At 44.1% G+C, this 22,191-nt stretch overlaps 1 protein-coding gene across 1 annotated transcript in view; it reads left to right on the top strand.

The window, feature by feature from the left end:
- The window catches only part of LOC140411161 (calpain-14-like), a 506,371-nt gene extending 484,180 nt beyond the window's left edge, over positions 1 to 22,191 (top strand). Inside the window, exon 24 of the mRNA XM_072500239.1 lies at positions 18,110 to 22,191. Coding sequence (XP_072356340.1) covers positions 18,110 to 18,136 — 27 coding nt within the window. The 3' untranslated portion in view covers positions 18,137 to 22,191. The remainder of the gene's footprint in view (positions 1 to 18,109) is intronic.

A 22,191-nucleotide genomic window follows, 5' to 3' on the forward strand; every position in this document is an offset into this window, starting at 1 on the left:
TGAAAATGTCCTGCTCTGTAATCTACTGTCCATCCCCAGCATTCAAAATGTCCTGCTCTATAATCTACTGTCCATCCCCAGTATTGACAATATCCTGCTCTATAATCTACTGTCCATCCCCAGCATTGACAATGTCCTGCTCTTTAATCTATTATCCATCCCCAGCATTGACAATGTCCTGCTCTATAATCTATTGTCCATCCCCAGCATTGACAATGTCCTGCTCTATAATCTATTGACCATCCCCAGCATTGACAATGTCCTGCTTTATAATCTATTGTCCGTCACTCAGCATTGACAATGTCCTGCTCTATAATCTATTGTCCATCCCCGGCATTGACAATGTCCTGCTCTATAATCTATTGTCCATCCGCAGCATTGACAATGTCCTGCTCTATAATCTATTGTCCATCCCCAGCATTGACAATGTCCTGCTCTATAATCTATTGTCCATCCCCAGCATTGACAATGTCCTGCTCTATAATCTATTGTCCATGCCCAGCATTGACAATGTCCTGCTCTATAATCTATTGTCCATGCCCAGCATTGACAATGTCCTGCTCTATAATCTATTGTCCATCCGCAGCATTGACAATGTCCTGCTCTATAATCTATTATCCATCCCCAGCAGTGACAATGCCATGCTCTATAATCTATTGTCCATCCCCAGCATTGACAATGTACTGCTCTATAATCTATTGTTCATCCGCAGCATTGACAATGTCCTGCTCTATAATCTAATGTCTATCACTCAGCATTGACAATGTCCTGCTCTATAATCTATTGTCCATCCCCAGCATTGACAATGTCCTGCTCTATAATCTGTTGTCCATCCGCAGCATTGGCAATGTCCTGCTCTGTAATCTATTGTCTGTTACTCACTATTGACAAAGTCCTGCACTATAATCTATTGTCCATCCCCAGAATTGACAATGTCCTGCTCTATAATCTATTGTCCGCCACTCAGCATTGGCAATGTCCTGCTCTATAATCTATTGTCCATCCCCAGCATTGACAATATCCTGCTCTTTAATCTATTGTCCATCCCCAGCATTGACAATGTCCTGCTCTATAATCTATTGTCCATCCCCAGCATTGACAATGTCCTGCTCAATATTCCATTGCCCATCCCCAGAATTGACAATGTCCTGCTCTATAATTTATTGCCCATCCCCTTCATTGACAATATCCTGCTCTATAAGCTACTGTCCATCCCCAGCATTGAAAATGTCCTGCTCTATAATCTACTGTCCATCCCCAGTATTGACAATATCCTGGTCTATAGCTATTGTCCATCTTCAGTATTGACAATGTCCTGCTCTTTAATCTATTGTCTATCACCCAGCATTGACAATGTCCTGCTCTATAATCTATTGTCCATCACTCAGCATTGGCAATGTCCTGCTCAATAATCTATTGTCCATCCCCTGGATTGACAGTCTCCTGCTCAATAATCTATTGTCCATCCCCATCACTGACAATGTCCTGCTCTTTAATCTATTGTCCATCCCCAGCATTGACAATGTCCTGCTCTCTAATCTATTGTCCATCCCCAGTATTGACAATGTCCTGGTCTATAATCTATTGTCCATCCCCAGAATTGTCAATGTCCTGCTCTATAATCTATTGTCCATCCCCAGCATTGACAATGTCCTGCTCTATAATCTATTGTCCATCCCCAGCATTGACAATGTCCTGCTCTATAATCTATTGTCCATCCCCGGAATTGACAATGTCCTGCTCTATAATCTATTGACCATCCCCGGAATTGACAATGTCCTGTTCTATAATCTATTGTCCATCCCCAGAATTGACAATATCCTGCTCTACAATCTATTGTACATCCCCAGCATTGTCAATGTCCTGCTCGATAATCTATTGCCCATCCTGAGGATGGACAATGTTCAGCACTATAATCTAATGTCCATCCCCAACATCGACAATACACCTGCTCTCTAATCTATTGTCCATCCCCAGAATTGACAATGTCCTGCTCTATAATTGCCCATCCCCAGCATTGACAATGTCCTGCTCTATAATCTATTGTCCATCCCCAGCATTGACAATGTCCTGCTCTATAATCTATTGTCCATCCCCAGCAATGTCAGTACACTGCTCGATAATCTATTGTCCATACCCTGCGTTGACAATTTCCTGCACTATAATCTATTGTCCATCCCCAGCATTGACAATGTCCTGCTCTATAATCTATTGTCCTTCCCCAATATTGAAAATGTCCTGCTCTATAATCTACTGTCCATCCCCAGCATTGAAAATGTCCTGCTCTATAATCTACTGTCCATCCCCAGTATTGACAATATCCTGCTCTATAGCTATTGTCTATCTTCAGGATTGACAATGCCCTGCTCTATAATCTGTTGTCCATCACTCTGCATTGACAATGTCCTGCTCTAAAATCTATTGTCCATCCCCAGGATTGAAAATGTCGTCCTCCGATAACCTATTGTCCGTCCCCAGCATTGACAATGTCCTGCTTTATAATCTATTGTCCTTCCCCAATATTGAAAATGTCCTGCTCTATAATCTACTGTCCATCCCCAGCATTGAAAATGTCCTGCTCTATAATCTACTGTCCATCCCAAGTATTGACAATATCCTGCTCCATAGCTATTGTCCATTTTCAGTACTGACAGTGCCCTGCTCTATAATCTATTGTCTATCACCCAGCATTGACAATGTCCTGCTCTATAATCTATTGTCCATCACTCTGCATTGACAATGTCCTGCTCTATAATCTATTGTCCATCCCCAGGATTGACAATGTCGTCCTCCTATAAGCTATTGTCCATCCCTAGCATTGACAATGTCCTGCTCAATAATCTATTGTCCATCCCCAGGATTGACAGTCTCCTGCTCAATAAACTATTGCCCATCCCCAGTATTGACAATGTCCTGCTCTATAATCTATTGTCCATCCCCGGCATTGACAATGTCCTGCTCTATAATCTATTGTCCATCCCCGGCATTGACAATGTCCTGCTCTATAATCTATTGTCCATCCGCAGCATTGACACTGTCCTGCTCTATAATCTATTGTCCATCCCCAGCATTGACAATGTCCTGCTCTATAATCTATTGTCCATCCCCAGCATTGACAATGTCCTGCTCTATAATCTATTGTCCATGCCCAGCATTGACAATGTCCTGCTCTATAATCTATTGTCCATCCCCGGAATTGACAATGTCCTGCTCTATAATCTATTGACCATCCCCGGAATTGACAATGTCCTGTTCTATAATCTATTGTCCATCCCCAGAATTGACAATATCCTGCTCTACAATCTATTGTACATCCCCAGCTTTGATAATGTCCTGCTCTATAATCTATTGGCCATCCCCAGCATTGTCAATGTCCTGCTCGATAATCTATTGCCCATCCTGAGGATGGACAATGTTCAGCACTATAATCTAATGTCCATCCCCAACATCGACAATACACCTGCTCTCTAATCTATTGTCCATCCCCAGAATTGACAATGTCCTGCTCTATAATTGTCCATCCCCAGCATTGACAATGTCCTGCTCTATAATCTATTGTCCATCCCCAGCAATGTCAGTACACTGCTCGATAATCTATTGTCCATACCCTGCGTTGACAATTTCCTGCACTATAATCTATTGTCCATCCCCAGCATTGACAATGTCCTGCTCTATAATCTATTGTCCTTCCCCAATATTGAAAATGTCCTGCTCTATAATCTACTGTCCATCCCCAGCATTGAAAATGTCCTGCTCTATAATCTACTGTCCATCCCCAGTATTGACAATATCCTGCTCTATAGCTATTGTCCATCTTCAGGATTGACAATGCCCTGCTCTATAATCTGTTGTCCATCACTCTGCATTGACAATGTCCTGCTCTAAAATCTATTGTCCATCCCCAGGATTGAAAATGTCGTCCTCCGATAACCTATTGTCCGTCCCCAGCATTGACAATGTCCTGCTTTATAATCTATTGTCCTTCCCCAATATTGAAAATGTCCTGCTCTATAATCTACTGTCCATCCCCAGCATTGAAAATGTCCTGCTCTATAATCTACTGTCCATCCCAAGTATTGACAATATCCTGCTCCATAGCTATTGTCCATCTTCAGTACTGACAGTGCCCTGCTCTATAATCTATTGTCTATCACCCAGCATTGACAATGTCCTGCTCTATAATCTATTGTCCATCACTCTGCATTGACAATGTCCTGCTCTATAATCTATTGTCCATCCCCAGGATTGACAATGTCGTCCTCCTATAAGCTATTGTCCATCCCCAGCATTGACAATGTCCTGCTCAATAATCTATTGTCCATCCCCAGGATTGACAGTCTCCTGCTCAATAAACTATTGTCCATCCCCAGTATTGACAATGTCCTGCTCTATAATCTATTGTCCATCCCCGGCATTGACAATGTCCTGCTCTATAATCTATTGTCCATCCCCGGCATTGACAATGTCCTGCTCTATAATCTATTGTCCATCCCCAGCATTGACAATGTCCTGCTCTATAATCCATTGTCCATCCCCAGCATTGACAATGTCCTGCTCTATAATCTATTGTCCATCCCCAGCATTGACAATGTCCTGCTCTATAATCTATTGTCCATGCCCAGCATTGACAATGTCCTGCTCTATAATCTATTGTCCATGCCCAGCATTGACAATGTCCTGCTCTATAATCTATTGTCCATCCGCAGCATTGACAATGTCCTGCTCTATAATCTATTATCCATCCTCAGCAGTGACAATGCCCTGCTCTATAATCTATTGTCCATCCCCAGCATTGACAATGTACTGCTCTATAATCTATTGTTCATCCGCAGCATTGACAATGTCCTGCTCTATAATCTAATGTCTATCACTCAGCATTGACAATGTCCTGCTCTATAATCTATTGTCCATCCCCAGCATTGACAATGTCCTGCTCTATAATCTATTGTCCATCCGCAGCATTGGCAATGTCCTGCTCTGTAATCTATTGTCTGTTACTCACTATTGACAAAGTCCTGCTCTATAATCTATTGTCCATCCCCAGAATTGACAATGTCCTGCTCTATAATCTATTGTCCGCCACTCAGCATTGGCAATGTCCTGCTCTATAATCTATTGTCCATCCCCAGCATTGACAATATCCTGCTCTATAATCTATTGTCCATCCCCAGCATTGACAATGTCCTGCTCTATAATCTATTGTCCATGCCCAGCATTGACAATGTCCTGCTCTATAATCTATTGTCCATGCCCAGCATTGACAATGTCCTGCTCTCTAATCTTTTGTCCATCCGCAGCATTGACAATGTCCTGCTCTATAATCTATTATCCATCCCCAGCAGTGACAATGTCCTGCTCTATAATCTATTGTCCATCCCCAGCATTGACAATGTCCTGCTCTATAATCTTTTGTCCATCCGCAGCATTGACAATGTCCTGCTCTATAATCTAATGTCTATCACTCAGCATTGACAATGTCCTGCTCTATAATCTATTGTCCATCCGCAGCATTGGCAATGTCCTGCTCTGTAATCTATTGTCTGTTACTCAGTATTGACAAAGTCCTGCTCTATAATCTATTGTCCATCCCCTGGATTGTCAATGTCCTCCTCTATAACCTATTGTCCATCCCCAGCATTGACAATGTCCTGCTCAATAATCTATTGTCCATCCCCAGGATTGACAGTCTCCTGCTCAATAATCTATTGTCCATCCCCACCACTGACAATGTCCTGCTCTATAATCTATTGTCCATCCCCAGCGTTGACAATGTCCTGCTCTATAATCTATTATCCATCCGCAGCATTGACAATGTCCTGCTCTATAATCTATTGTCCCTCCCCAGCATTGACAATGTCCTGCTCTATAATCTATTATCCATCCCCAGCATTGACAATGTTGTGCTCTGCAATCTATTGTCCATCCCCAGCATTGACAATGCCCTGCTCTATAATCTATTGTCCATCCCCAGCATTGACAATGTCCTGCTCTGTAATCTGTTGTCCATCCCCAGCATTGACAATGTTCCGCTCTAAAGCAGTCAAAACACTTGTCAATAGGAAGAAGGAGACTTTTGTAAAGATGAGACATGAAGGTTCAGTTAGGGCGCTCGAGAGTTACAAGTTGGCTAGGAAGGACCTAAAGAGAGAAATAAGAAGAGCCAGGAGGGGACATGAGAAGTCTTTGGCAGGTAGGATCAAGGATAGCCCTAAAGCTTTCTGTCGATTTGTCAGGAATAAAAGAATGACTAGGGTAAGAGTAGGGCCAGTCAAGGACAGTAGTGGGAAGTTGTGCTCGGAGTCCGAGGAGATAGGAGAGGTGCTAAATGAATATTTTTCGTCAGTATTCACACAGGAAAAAGACAATGTTGTCGAGGAGAATACTGAGATTCAGGCTACTAGACTAGAAGAGCTTGAGGTTCATAAGGAGGAGGTGTTAGCAATTCTGGAAAGTGTGAAAATAGATAAGTCCCCTGGGCTGGATGGGATTTATCGTAGGATTCTCTGGGAAGCTAGGGAGGAGATTGCTGAGCCTTTGGCCTTGATCTTTAAGTCATCTTTGTCTACAGGAATAGTGCCTGAAGACTGGAGGATAGCAAATGTTGTCCCCTTGTTCAAGAAGGGGAGTAGAGATAACCCCGGTAACTATAGACCAGTGAGCCTTACTTCTGTTGTGGGAAAAATCTTGGAAAGGATTATAATAGATAGGATGTATAATCATCTGGAAAGGAATAATTTGATTAGAGATAGTCAACATGATTTTGTGAAGGGTAGGTTGTGCCTCACAAACCTTATTGAGTTCTTTGAGAAGGTGACCAAACAGGTGGATGAGGGTAAAGCAGTTGATGTGGTGTATATGGATTTCAGTAAAGCGTTTGATAAGGTTCACCATGGTAGGCTACTGCAGAAAATACGGAGGCATGGGATTCAGGGTGATTTAGCAGTTTGGATCAGAAATTGGCGAGCTGGAAGAAGACAAAGGGTGGTGGTTGATGGGAAATGTTCAGACTGGAGTCTAGTTCCTAGTGGTGTACCACAAGGATCTGTTTTGGGGCCACTGCTGTTTGTCATTTTTATAAATGACCTGGTGGAGGGCGTAGAAGGATGGGTGAGTAAATTTGCAGATGACACTAAAGTCGGTGGAGTTGTGGACAGTGCGGAAGGATGTTACAAGTTACAGAGGGACATAGATAAGCTGCAGCACTGGGCTGAGAGGTGGCAAATTGAGTTTAATGCAGAAAAGTGATTCATTTTGGAAGGAATAACAGGAAGTCTGAGTACTGGGCTAATGGTAAGATTCTTGGCAGTGTGGATGAATAGAGAGATCTCGGTGTCCATGTACATAGATCCCTGAAAGTTGCCACCCAGGTTGAGAGGGTTGTTAAGAAGGTGTACGGCGTGTTAGCTTTTATTGGTAGAGGGATTGAGTTTAGGAGCCATGAGGTCATGTTGCAGCTATACAACACTCTGGTGCGGCCGCATTTGAAGTATTGCGTGCAATTCTGGTCGCCACATTATAGGAAGGACGTGGAAACATTGGAAAGGGTACAGAGGAGATTTCCCAGAATGTTGCCTGGTATGGAGGGAAGATCTTATGAGGAAAGGCTGAGGGACTTAAGGCTGTTTTCGTTAGAGAGAAGAAGGTTAAGAGGTGACTTAATTGAGGCATACAAGATGATCAGAGGATTGGATAGGGTGGACAGTGAGAGCCTTTTTCCTCGGATGGTGATGTCTAGCACGAGGGGACATACCTTTAAATTGAGGGGAGACAGATATAATACAGATGTCAGAGGTAGGTTCTTTACTCAGAGAGTAGTCAGGGCGTGGAATGCCCTGCCTGCAACAGTAGTGGACTCGCCACCACTAAGGACATTCAAATGGCCATTGGATAGACATATGGACAATAAGGGAATAGTGTAGATGGGCTTTAGAGTGGTTTCACAGGTCGGCGCAATATCGAGGGCCGAAGGGCCTGTACTGCGCTGTAATGTTCTATGATCTATTGTCTTATCACTCAGCATTGACAATCTCCTGCTCAATAATCTATTGTCCATCCCCAGCATTGACAATATCCTTCTCTATACTCTATTGTCCATCCCCAGCATTGACAATGTCCTGCTCTATAATCTATTGTCCATCCCCAGCATTGACAATGTCCTGCTCTATAATCTATTGTCCATCCCCAACATTGACAATGTCCTGCTCTATAATCTATTGTCCATCCCCAGCATTGACAATGTCCTGCTCTATAATCTATTGCCCATCCCCAGCATTGACAATGTCCTGCTCTATAATCTATTGTCCATCCCCAGCATTGACAATGTCCTGCTCTATAATCTATTGTCCATCCCCAGCATTGACAATGTCCTGCTCTATAATCTGTTGTCCATCCCCAGTATTGACAATGTCCTGCTCTATAATCTGTTGTCCATCCCCGGCATTGACAATGTCCTGCTCTATAATCTGTTGTCCATCCCCAGTATTGACAATGTCCTGCTCTATAATCTATTGTCCATCCCCAGCATTGACAATGTCCTGCTCTATAATCTATTGTCCATCCCCAGCATTGACAATGTCCTGCTCTATAATCTGTTGTCCATCCCCAGTATTGACAATGTCCTGCTCTATAATCTATTGTCCATTCCCTGCATTGACAATATCCTGCTCTATAATCTGTTGTCCATCCCCAGCATTGACAATGTCCTGCTCTATAATCTATTGTCCATCCCCAGCATTGACAATGTCCTGCTCTATAATCTATTGTCCATCCCCAGCATTGACAATGTCCTGCTCTATAATCTATTGTCCATCCCCAGCATTGACAATGTCCTGCTCTATAATCTGTTGTCCATCCCCAGTATTGACAATGTCCTGGTCTATCATCTACTGTCCGTCACTCAGTATTGACAATGTCCTGCTCTATAATCTATTGTCTATCACTCGGCATTGACAATATCCTACTCTATCATCTATTGTCTATCACTCAGCATTGACAGTATCCTGCTCTATAATCTATTGTCCATCCCCAGCATTGACAATGTCCTGCTCTATAATCTATTGTCTATCACTCAGCATTGACAATGTCCTGCTCTATAATCTATTGTCTATCACTCAGTATTGACAATGTCCTACTCTATGATCTATTGTCCATCCCCAGCATTGACAATGTCCAGCTCTATTATCTATTGTCCATCCCCAGCATTGACAATGTCCTGCTCTATAATCTATTGTCCATCCCCAGCATTGACAATGTCCTGCTCTATAATCTGTTGTCCACCCCCAGCATTCACAATGTCCTGCCCTATAATCTATTGTCCAACCCCAGCATTCACAATGTCCTGCTCTAGAATCTATTGTCCATCCCCAGCATTGACAATGTCCTGCTCTATAATCTGTTGTCCATCCCCAGTATTGACAATGTCCTGCTCTATAATCTATTGTCCATCCCCAGCATTGACAATGTCCTGCTCTATAATCTGTTGTCCATCCCCAGTATTGACAATATCCTGCTCTATAATGTATTGTCTATCACTCAGTATTGACAATGTCCTGCTTTATAATCTGTTGTCTATCACTCAGCATTGACAGTATCCTGCTCTATAATCTATTGTCCATACCCAGCATTGACAATGTCCTGCTCTATAATCTTTTGTCCATCCCCAGCATTGACAATGTCCTGCTCTATAATCTGTTGTCCATCCCCAGCATTGACAATATCCTGCTCTATAATCTATTGTCTATCACTCAACATTGACAATATCCTGTTCTATAATCTATTGTCCATCCCCAGCATTGACAATGTCCTGCTCTATAATCTATTGTTCATCCCCAGCATTGACAATGTACTGCTCTATAATCTATTGTCCATCCCCAGCATTGACAATGCCCTGCTCTATAATCTATTGTCCATCCCCAGCATTGACAATGTCCTGCTCTATAATCTATTGTCTATCACTCAACATTGACAATATCCTGTTCTATAATCTATTGTCCATCCCCAGCATTGACAATATCCTGCTCTATAATCTATTGTCTATCACTCAACATTGACAATATCCTGTTCTATAATCTATTGTCCATCCCCAGCATTGACAATGTCCTGCTCTATAATCTATTGTCCATCCCCAGCATTGACAATGTCCTGCTCTATAATCTATTGTCCATCCCCAGCATTGACAATATCCTGTTCTATAATCTATTGTCCGTACCCAGCATTGACAGTATCCTGCTCTATAATCTATTGTCTATCACTCAACATTGACAATACCCTGTTCTATAATCTATTGTCCATCCCCAGCATTGACAATGTCCTGCTCTATAATCTATTGTCTATCACTCAGCATTGACAATGTCCTGCTCTATAATCTACTGTCCATCCCCAGTATTGACAATGTCCTGCTCTATAATCTATTGTCTATCACTCAGCATTGACAATGTCCTGCTCTATAATCTATTGTCCATCCCCAGCATTGACAATGTCCTGCTCTATAATCTGTTGTCCATCCCCAGTATTGACAATGTCCTGCTCTATAATCTGTTGTCCATCCCCAGCATTGACAATGTCCTGCTCTATAATCTGTTGTCCATCCCCAGTATTGACAATGTCCTGCTCTATAATCTATTGTCCATCCCCAGCATTGACAATGTCCTGCGCTATAACCTAGTGTCCATCCCCAGCATTGACAATGTCCTGCTCTATAATCTGTTGTCCATCCCCAGTATTGACAATGTCCTGCTCTATAATCTATTGTCCATTCCCTGCATTGACAATATCCTGCTCTATAATCTGTTGTCCATCCCCAGCATTGACAATGTCCTGCTCTATAATCTATTGTCCATCCCCAGCATTGACAATGTCCTGCTCTATAATCTATTGTCCATCCCCAGCATTGACAATGTCCTGCTCTATTATCTATTGTCCATTCCCAGCATTGACAATGTCCTGCTCTATAATCTATTGTCTATCACTCAGTATTGACAATGTCCTACTCTATGATCTATTGTCCATCCCCAGCATTGACAATGTCCTGCTCTATAATCTGTTGTCCATCCCCAGTATTGACAATGTCCTGGTCTATCATCTACTGTCCGTCACTCAGTATTGACAATGTCCTGCTCTATAATCTATTGTCTATCACTCGGCATTGACAATATCCTAATCTATCATCTATTGTCTATCACTCAGCATTGATAGTATCCTGCTCTATAATCTATTGTCCATCCCCAGCATTGACAATGTCCTGCTCTATAATCTATTGTCTATCACTCAGCATTGACAATGTCCTGCTCTATAATCTATTGTCTATCACTCAGTATTGACAATGTCCTACTCTATGATCTATTGTCCATCCCCAGCATTGACAATGTCCAGCTCTATTATCTGTTGTCCATCCCCAGCATTGACAATGTCCTGCTCTATAATCTATTGTCCAACCCCAGCATTGACAATGTCCTGCTCTATAATCTGTTGTCCACCCCCAGCATTCACAATGTCCTGCTCTATAATCTATTGTCCATCCCCAGCATTCACAATGTCCTGCTCTATAATCTATTGTCCATCCCCAGCATTGACAAAGTTCTGCTCTATAATCTGTTGTCCATCCCCAGTATTGACAATGTCCTGCTCTATAATCTATTGTCTATCACTCAGCATTGACAATGTCCTGCTCTATAATCTATTGTCCATCCCCAGCATTGACAATGTCCTGCTCTATAATCTGTTGTCCATCCCCAGTATTGACAATGTCCTGCTCTATAATCTGTTGTCCATCCCCAGCATTGACAATGTCCTGCTCTATAATCTGTTGTCCATCCCCAGTATTGACAATGTCCTGCTCTATAATCTATTGTCCATCCCCAGCATTGACAATGTCCTGCTCTATAACCTAGTGTCCATCCCCAGCATTGACAATGTCCTGCTCTATAATCTGTTGTCCATCCCCAGTATTGACAATGTCCTGCTCTATAATCTATTGTCCATTCCCTGCATTGACAATATCCTGCTCTATAATCTGTTGTCCATCCCCAGCATTGACAATGTCCTGCTCTATAATCTATTGTCCATCCCCAGCATTGACAATGTCCTGCTCTATAATCTATTGTCCATCCCCAGCATTGACAATGTCCTGCTCTATTATCTATTGTCCATTCCCAGCATTGACAATGTCCTGCTCTATAATCTATTGTCTATCACTCAGTATTGACAATGTCCTACTCTATGATCTATTGTCCATCCCCAGCATTGACAATGTCCTGCTCTATAATCTGTTGTCCATCCCCAGTATTGACAATGTCCTGGTCTATCATCTACTGTCCGTCACTCAGTATTGACAATGTCCTGCTCTATAATCTATTGTCTATCACTCGGCATTGACAATATCCTACTCTATCATCTATTGTCTATCACTCAGCATTGATAGTATCCTGCTCTATAATCTATTGTCCATCCCCAGCATTGACAATGTCCTGCTCTATAATCTATTGTCTATCACTCAGCATTGACAATGTCCTGCTCTATAATCTATTGTCTATCACTCAGTATTGACAATGTCCTACTCTATGATCTATTGTCCATCCCCAGCATTGACAATGTCCAGCTCTATTATCTGTTGTCCATCCCCAGCATTGACAATGTCCTGCTCTATAATCTATTGTCCAACCCCAGCATTGACAATGTCCTGCTCTATAATCTGTTGTCCACCCCCAGCATTCACAATGTCCTGCTCTATAATCTATTGTCCATCCCCAGCATTCACAATGTCCTGCTCTATAATCTATTGTCCATCCCCAGCATTGACAAAGTTCTGCTCTATAATCTGTTGTCCATCCCCAGTATTGACAATGTCCTGGTCTATAATCTACTGTCCGTCACACAGTATTGACAATGTCCTGCTCTATAATCTATTGTCTATCACTCGGCATTGACAATATCCTGCTCTATCACCTATTGTCTATCACTCAGCATTGACAGTATCCTGCTCTATAATCTATTGTCCATACCCATCATTGACAATGTCCTGCTCTATAATCTGTTGTCCATCCCCAGTATTGACAATGTCCTGCTCTATAATCTATTGTCCATCCCCAGCATTGACAATGTCCTGCTCTATAATCTGTTGTCCATCCCCAGTATTGACAATATCCTGCTCTATAATGTATTGTCTATCACTCAGTATTGACAATGTCCTGCTTTATAATCTGTTGTCTATCACTCAGCATTGACAGTATCCTGCTCTATAATCTATTGTCCATACCCAGCATTGACAATGTCCTGCTCTATAATCTTTTGTCCATCCCCAGTATTGACAATATCCTGCTCTATAATGTATTGTCTATCACTCAGTATTGACAATGTCCTGCTCTATAATCTGTTGTCCATACCCAGCATTGACAATGTCCTGCTCTATAATCTATTGTCCATCCCCAGCATTGACAATGTCCTGCTCTATAATCTATTGTCCATCCCCAGCATTGACAATGTCCTGCTCTATAATCTATTGTCCATCCCCAGCATTGACAATGTCCTGCTCTATAATCTGTTGTCCATCCCCAGTATTGGCAATATCCTGCTCTATAATCTATTGTCTATCACTCAACATTGACAATATCCTGTTCTATAATCTATTGTCCATCCCCAGCATTGACAATGTCCTGCTCTATAATCTATTGTTCATCCCCAGCATTGACAATGTCCTGCCCTATAATCTATTGTCTATCACTCAACATTGACAATGTCCTGTTCTATAATCTATTGTCTATCACTCAACATTGACAATATCCTGTTCTATAATCTATTGTCCATCCCCAGCATTGACAATATCCTGCTCTATAATCTATTGTCTATCACTCAACATTGACAATATCCGGTTCTATAATCTATTGTCCATCCCCAGTATTGACAATGTCCTGCTCTATAATCTGTTGTCCATCCCCTGCATTGACAATGTCCTGCTCTATAATCTGTTGTCCATCCCCAGTATTGACAATGTCCTGCTCTATAATCTATTGTCCATCCCCAGCATTGACAATGTCCTGCTCTATAATCTATTGTCCATCCCCAGCATTGACAATGTCCTGCTCTATAATCTGTTGTCCATCCCCAGTATTGACAATGTCCTGCTCTATAATCTATTGTCCATTCCCTGCATTGACAATATCCTGCTCTATAATCTGTTGTCCATCCCCAGCATTGACAATGTCCTGCTCTATAATCTATTGTCCATCCCCAGCATTGACAATGTCCTGCTCTATAATCTATTGTCCATCCCCAGCATTGACAATGTCCTGCTCTATAATCTATTGTCCATCCCCAGCATTGACAATGTCCTGCTCTATAATCTATTGTCTAAAACTCAGTATTGACAATGTCCTACTCTATGATCTATTGTCCATCCCCAGCATTGACAATGTCCTGCTCTATAATCTGTTGTCCATCCCCAGTATTGACAATGTCCTGGTCTATCATCTACTGTCCATCACTCAGTATTGACAATGTCCTGCTCTATAATCTATTGTCTATCACTCGGCATTGACAATATCCTACTCTATCATCTATTGTCTATCACTCAGCATTGACAGTATCCTGCTCTATAATCTATTGTCCATCCCCAGCATTGACAATGTCCTGCTCTATAATCTATTGTCTATCACTCAGCATTGACAATGTCCTGCTCTATAATCTATTGTCTATCACTCAGTATTGACAATGTCCTACTCTATGATCTATTGTCCATCCCCAGCATTGACAATGTCCAGCTCTATTATCTATTGTCCATCCCCAGCATTGACAATGTCCTGCTCTATAATCTATTGTCCATCCCCAGCATTGACAATGTCCTGCTCTATAATCTGTTGTCCACCCCCAGCATTCACAATGTCCTGCTCTATAATCTATTGTCCATCCCCAGCATTCACAATGTCCTGCTCTATAATCTATTGTCCATCCCCAGCATTGACAAAGTTCTGCTCTATAATCTGTTGTCCATCCCCAGTATTGACAATGTCCTGGTCTATAATCTACTGTCCGTCACACAGTATTGACAATGTCCTGCTCTATAATCTATTGTCTATCACTCGGCATTGACAATATCCTGCTCTATCATCTATTGTCTATCACTCAGCATTGACAGTATCCTGCTCTATAATCTATTGTCCATACCCAGCATTGACAATGTCCTGCTCTATAATCTGTTGTCCATCCCCAGTATTGACAATGTCCTGCTCTATAATCTATTGTCCATCCCCAGCATTGACAATGTCCTGCTCTATAATCTGTTGTCCATCCCCAGTATTGACAATATCCTGCTCTATAATGTATTGTCTATCACTCAGTATTGACAATGTCCTGCTTTATAATCTGTTGTCTATCACTCAGCATTGACAGTATCCTGCTCTATAATCTATTGTCCATACCCAGCATTGACAATGTCCTGCTCTATAATCTTTTGTCCATCCCCAGCATTGACAATGTCCTGCTCTATAATCTGTTGTCCATCCCCAGTATTGACAATATCCTGCTCTACAATGTATTGTCTATCACTCAGTATTGACAATGTCCTGCTCTATAATCTGTTGTCCATACCCAGCATTGACAATGTCCTGCTCTATAATCTATTGTCCATCCCCAGCATTGACAATGTCCTGCTCTATAATCTATTGTCCATCCCCAGCATTGACAATGTCCTGCTCTATAATCTATTGTCCATCCCCAGCATTGACAATGTCCTGCTCTATAACCTGTTGTCCATCCCCAGTATTGGCAATATCCTGCTCTATAATCTATTGTCTATCACTCAACATTGACAATATCCTGTTCTATAATCTATTGTCCATCCCCAGCATTGACAATGTCCTGCTCTATAATCTATTGTTCATCCCCAGCATTGACAATGTCCTGCTCTATAATCTATTGTCTATCACTCAACATTGACAATGTCCTGTTCTATAATCTATTGTCTATCACTCAACATTGACAATATCCTGTTCTATAATCTATTGTCCATCCCCAGCATTGACAACATCCTGCTCTATAATCTATTGTCTATCACTCAACATTGACAATATCCTGTTCTATAATCTATTGTCCATCCCCAGCATTGACAATGTCCTGCTCTATAATCTATTGTTCATCCCCAGCATTGACAATGTACTGCTCTATAATCTATTGTCCATCCCCAGCATTGACAATGTCCTGCTCTATAATCTATTGTCCATCCCCAGCATTGACAATGTCCTGCTCTATAATCTATTGTCTATCACTCAACATTGACAATATCCTGTTCTATAATCTATTGTCCATCCCCAGCATTGACAATATCCGGCTCTATAATCTATTGTCTATCACTCAACATTGACAATATCCTGTTCTATAATCTATTGTCCATCCCCAGCATTGACAATGTCCTGCTCTATAATCTATTGTCCATCCCCAGCATTGACAATGTCCTGCTCAATAATCTATTGTCCATCCCCAGCATTGACAATATCCTGTTCTATAATCTATTGTCCATCCCCAGCATTGACAGTATCCTGCTCTATAATCTATTGTCTATCACTCAACATTGACAATATCCTGTTCTATAATCTATTGTCCATCCCCAGCATTGACAATGTCCTGCTCTATAATCTATTGTCTATCACTCAGCATTGACAATGTCCTGCTCTATAATCTACTGTCCATCCCCAGTATTGACAATGTCCTGCTCTATAATCTATTGTCTATCACTCAGCATTGACAATGTCCTGCTCTATAATCTATTTTCTATCACACAGCATTGACAATGTCCTGCTCGATAATCTATTGTCCATCCCCAGCATTGACAATGTCCTGCTCTATAATCTATTGTCCATCCCCAGTATTGACAATGTCCTGCTCTATAATCTATTGTCCATACCCAGCATGGACAATGTCCTGCTCTATAATCTATTATCCATCCCCAGCATTGACAATGTCCTGCTCTATAATCTATTGTCCATCCCCAGCATTGACAATGTCCTGCTCTATAATGTATTGTCTATCCCCAGCATTGACAATGTCCTGCTCTATAATCTATTGTCCATCCCCAGCATTGACAATGTCCTGCTCTATAATGTAATGTCTATCCCCAGCATTGACAATGTCCTGCTCTATAATGTATTGTCTATCCCCAGCATTGACAATGTCCTGCTCTATAATCTATTGTCCATCCCCAGTATTGGCAATATCCTGCTCTATAATGTATTGTCTATCACTCAACATTGACAATATCTTGTTCTATAATCTATTGTCCATCACCAGTATTGACAATGTCCTGCTCTATAATCTATTGTCCATACCCAGCATGGACAATATCCTGCTCTATAATCTGTTGTCCATCACTCAGCATTGACAATGTCCTGCTCTATAATCTATTGTCCATCCTCAGCATGGACAATATCCTGCTCTATAATCTGTTGTCCATCACTCAACATTGACAATATCCTGTTCTATAATCTATTGTCCATCCCCAGCATTGACAATGTACTGCTCTATAATCTATTGTCCGTCCCCAGCATTGACAATGTCCTGCTCTATAATCTGTTGCCCATCCCCAGCATTGACAATGTCCTGCTCTATAATCTATTGTCTATCACTCAACATTGACAATGTCCTGCTCTATAATTTACTGCCCATCCCCAGTATTGACAATGTCCTGCTCTATAATCTATATGTATCACTGAATGTATGTAATCCCAGTTGTGATGCCTTTTGCCACCTTCTGCAGTGTGAAGACACAGGAGGTCGAGCAGCTGCTTTATTCAAGGTCTCAGGAATCGGCTTCTGTGGCGGCAGACACACCCTGCACGTCCTAATTCGGACTTCCATGGTGCTCATCCCTGTCCGGGCCCACTTTGATACAGTCTCATTGTGAGCCTCAGCTATGTGGGGTGGTGGCCCAGTTGCGGGAAGCTCGTATTCCATGGTGCCCCTGAAAGATCGATGAGGGTATCCTCATGGGCCTCTCGAGGGTTATAACATCCACATTGCTAGTTTTTTGTGATTATGCTTTGATTTTACATTATTGTACATATGCTTATCTCTGAAGGCTAAAACTAAACAGAACAATATCAATGTTCTTCATTTCTCCTTGCAGTGGATCCAGCTTACTACTTACTTTTAAAAGAAGTTTGGTCGTTGATCGGAAGACTATTGTCCGATTGTAAAGCACCTTGAACCATGATTGGTATTGAGTTGGCGGCCATTTGCATTCAAAGATATGTGAAAGGAATTCATGGTGCTTCACTGGACGATCCATCGATGTATTGGAAGGAAAGTTGATTGCCTCTTTGATGCTTCCCCTCTGGATATCTTCACAACAAGAAACACAGAACTTACAACACTCGAATGAGTTGCCAACGCGAGCCTCACTTTCCTAACCAATGGTTTATGTTTGTATTTTTAATCCCAATTATTACTGCGGCCTCCGTCAGTTGGATTTCCGTCTGTTTTCACAAACCACGGCCTACATGACGCTGGGACGATGGTTTTGTATTGCCAATTATCTGCTTAATTTTAAGACAGCAAAACTCATGTTGTACACTGTTGATTGTCAACCAATTTGGAAAAGGGGCGACAGAACGTGTTAATGGCTCACAAAAGCTTTCACAAGATGAAATCCATAGAATGTCTAAAATCTACACGGTAGTTAGATCTTATTGACTATAAATTGGAGTTACTCAGGCAACGGTTTAAGTTAATGAACATTTTTTTTTAGTCTGAGGTATGAGTCTCTTCCTGAATTGGGTCTTAGATCTGATTTGAATATTTTGGGGTGATGCCAGTCCCTGCCATGTACCTGGAGGCACCTGACACAATTCCGCAGGATCAGGAATTGCTGTGGAGCCAGAGGGGCTGAATCCAGCCGCAATGAAAATGTCTTTGTCACCATTTTGGTAGTGGCCATTTGCTCAGCGGTATCCATAACCGGGGGAAACTGAGGGCCACGGGCCTGATATCAGCGAAAGGCACTCGGCTCCTAATTAATGTACAAATGGGGCCTCATCCTTCCTTTGAGTCCCAAAGAGGAAAGGACAGTTTGACCCATTGGATCACTCTGCTCTTTCTCCTCTTTGTGACCCACTGTACACCCAGTCCCAGAGGTTTAAGGACAGTGTGTGACCCACTGTACACCCAGTCCCAGAGGGCAAAGGACAGTGTGTGACCCACTGTACACCCAGTCCCAGAGGTTTAAGGACAGTGTGTGACCCACTGTACACCCAGTCCCAGAGGGGAAAGGACAGTGTGTGACCCACTGTACACCCAGTCCCAGAGGGGAAAGGTCAGTGTGTGACCCACTGTACACCCAGTCCCAGAGGGGAAAGGACAGTGTGTGACCCACTGTACACCCAGTCCCAGAGGGGGAAAGGACAGTGTGTGACCCACTGTACACCCAGTCCCAGAGGAGAAAGGACAGTGTGTGACCCACTGTACACCCAGTCCCAGAGGGGAAAGGACAGTGTGTGACCCACTGTACACCCAGTCCCAGAGAGGGAAAGGACAGTGTGTGACCCACTGTACACCCAGTCCCAGAGGGGAAAGGACAGTGTGTGACCCACTGTACACCCAGTCCCAGAGAGGGAAAGGACAGTGTGTGACCCACTGTACACCCAGTCCCAGAGGGGAAAGGACAGTGTGTGACCCACTGTACACCCAGTCCCAGAGAGGGAAAGGACAGTGTGTGACCCACTGTACACCCAGTCCCAGAGGGGAAAGGACAGTGTGTGACCCACTGTACACCCAGTCCCAGAGGGGAAAGGACAGTGTGCGACCCACTGTACACCCAGTCCCAGAGGGGAAAGGACAGTGTGTGACCCACTGTACACCCAGTCCCAGAGGGGAAAGGACAGTGCGCGACCCACTGTACACCCAGTCCCAGAGGGGAAAGGACAGTGTGTGACCCACTGTACACCCAGTCCCAGAGGGGAAAGGACAGTGTGTGACCCACTGTACACCCAGTCCCAGAGGGGAAAGGTCAGTGTGTGACCCGCTGTACACCCAGTCCCAGAGGAGAAAGGACAGTGTGTGACCCACTGTACACCCAGTCCCAGAGGGGAAAGGACAGTGTGTGACCCACTGTACACCCAGTCCCAGAGAGGAAAAGGACAGTGTGTGACCCACTATACACCCAGTCCCAGAGGGGAAAGGACAGTGTGTGACCCACTGTACACCCAGTCCCAGAGAGGGAAAGGACAGTGTGTGACCCACTGTACACCCAGTCCCAGAGGGGAAAGGACAGTGTGTGACCCACTGTACACCCAGTCCCAGAGAGGGAAAGGACAGTGTGTGACCCACTGTACACCCAGTCCCAGAGGGGAAAGGACAGTGTGTGACCCACTGTACACCCAGTCCCAGATGGGGAAAGGACAGTGTGCGACCCACTGTACACCCAGTCCCAGAGGGGAAAGGACAGTGTGTGACCCACTGTACACCCAGTCCCAGAGGGGAAAGGACAGTGTGCGACCCACTGTACACCCAGTCCCAGAGGGGAAAGGACAGTGTGTGACCCACTGTACACCCAGTCCCAGAGGGGAAAGGACAGTGTGTGCCCCACTGTACACCCAGTCCCAGAGGGGGAAAGGACAGTGTGTGACCCACTGTACACCCAGTCCCAGAGGGGAAAGGACAGTGTGTGACCCACTGTACACCCAGTCCCAGAGGGGAAAGGACAGTGTGTGCCCCACTGTACACCGAGTCCCAGAGGGGGAAAGGACAGTGTGTGACCCACTGTACACCCAGTCCCAGAGGGGAAAGGACAGTGTGTAACCCACTGTACACCCAGTCCCAGAGGGGAAAGGACAGTGTGTGACCCACTGTACACCCAGTCCCAGAGGGGAAAGGACAGTGTGTGTCCCACTGTACACCCAGTCCCAGAGGGGGAAAGGACAGCGCGTGACCCACTGTACACCCAGTCCCAGAGGGGAAAGGACAGTGTGTGACCCACTGTACACCCAGTCCCAGAGGGGAAAGGACAGTGTGTGACCCACTGTACACCCAGTCCCAGAGGGGAAAGGACAGTGTGTGACCCACTGTACACCCAGTCCGACAGGGGGAAAGGACAGTGTGTGACCCACTGTACACCCAGTCCCAGAGGGGGAAAGGACAGTGTGTGACCCACTGTACACCCAGTCCCAGAGGGGGAAAGGACAGTGTGTGACCCACTGTACACCCAGTCTCAGAGGGGAAAGGACAGTGTGTGACCCACTGTACACCCAGTCCCAGATGGGGAAAGGACAGTGTGTGACCCACTGTACACCCAGTCCCAGAGGGGGAAAGGACAGTGTGTGACCCACTGTACACCCAGTCCCAGAGGGGAAAGGACAGTGTGTGACCCACTGTACACCCAGTCCCAGAGGGGGAAAGGACAGTGTGTGACCCTCTGTACACCCAGTCCCAGAGGGGAAAGGACAGTGTGTGACCCACTGTACACCCAGTCCCAGAGCGGAAAGGTCAGTGTGTGACCCACTCTACACCCAGTCCCAGAGGGGGAAAGGACAGTGTGTGACCCACTGTACACCCAGTCCCAGAGGGGAAAGGACAGTGTGACCCACTGTACACCCAGTCCCATAGGGGAAAGGACAGTGTGTGACCCACTGTACACCCAGTCCCAGAGGGGGAAAGGACAGTGTGTGACCCACTCTACACCCAGTCCCAGAGGGGAAAGGACAGTGTGTGACCCACTGTACACCCAGTCCCAGAGGGGAAAGGTCAGTGTGTGACCCACTCTACACCCAGTCCCAGAGGGGGAAAGGACAGTGTGTGACCCACTGTACACCCAGTCCCAGAGGGGAAAGGACAGTGTGTGACCCACTGTACACCCAGTCCCAGAGGGGGAAAGGACAGTGTGTGACCCACTGTACACCCAGTCCCAGAGGGGAAAGGACAGTGTGTGACCCACTGTACACCCTGTCCCAGAGGTGGAAAGGACAGTGTGTGACCCACTGTACACCCAGTCCCAGAGGGGAAAAGGACAGTGTGTGACCCACTGTACACCCAGTCCCAGAGGGGGAAGGTCAGTGTGTGACCCACTGTACACCCAGTCCCAGGGGGGGGTCTGAGCAATGTATGAAATTTCAAACGCTCCTTTTTAATAACTCAATAATGTACGATTATGTTCTGTATTTGTGTTGTGGTTTTCCGCCTTTAAATAAACTTTGAGCTTTTCCATGCCCAGCGACA

Source organism: Scyliorhinus torazame, chromosome 4 (assembly GCF_047496885.1).
Source record: "Scyliorhinus torazame isolate Kashiwa2021f chromosome 4, sScyTor2.1, whole genome shotgun sequence".
NCBI classification, from domain to species: Eukaryota; Metazoa; Chordata; class Chondrichthyes; order Carcharhiniformes; family Scyliorhinidae; genus Scyliorhinus; species Scyliorhinus torazame.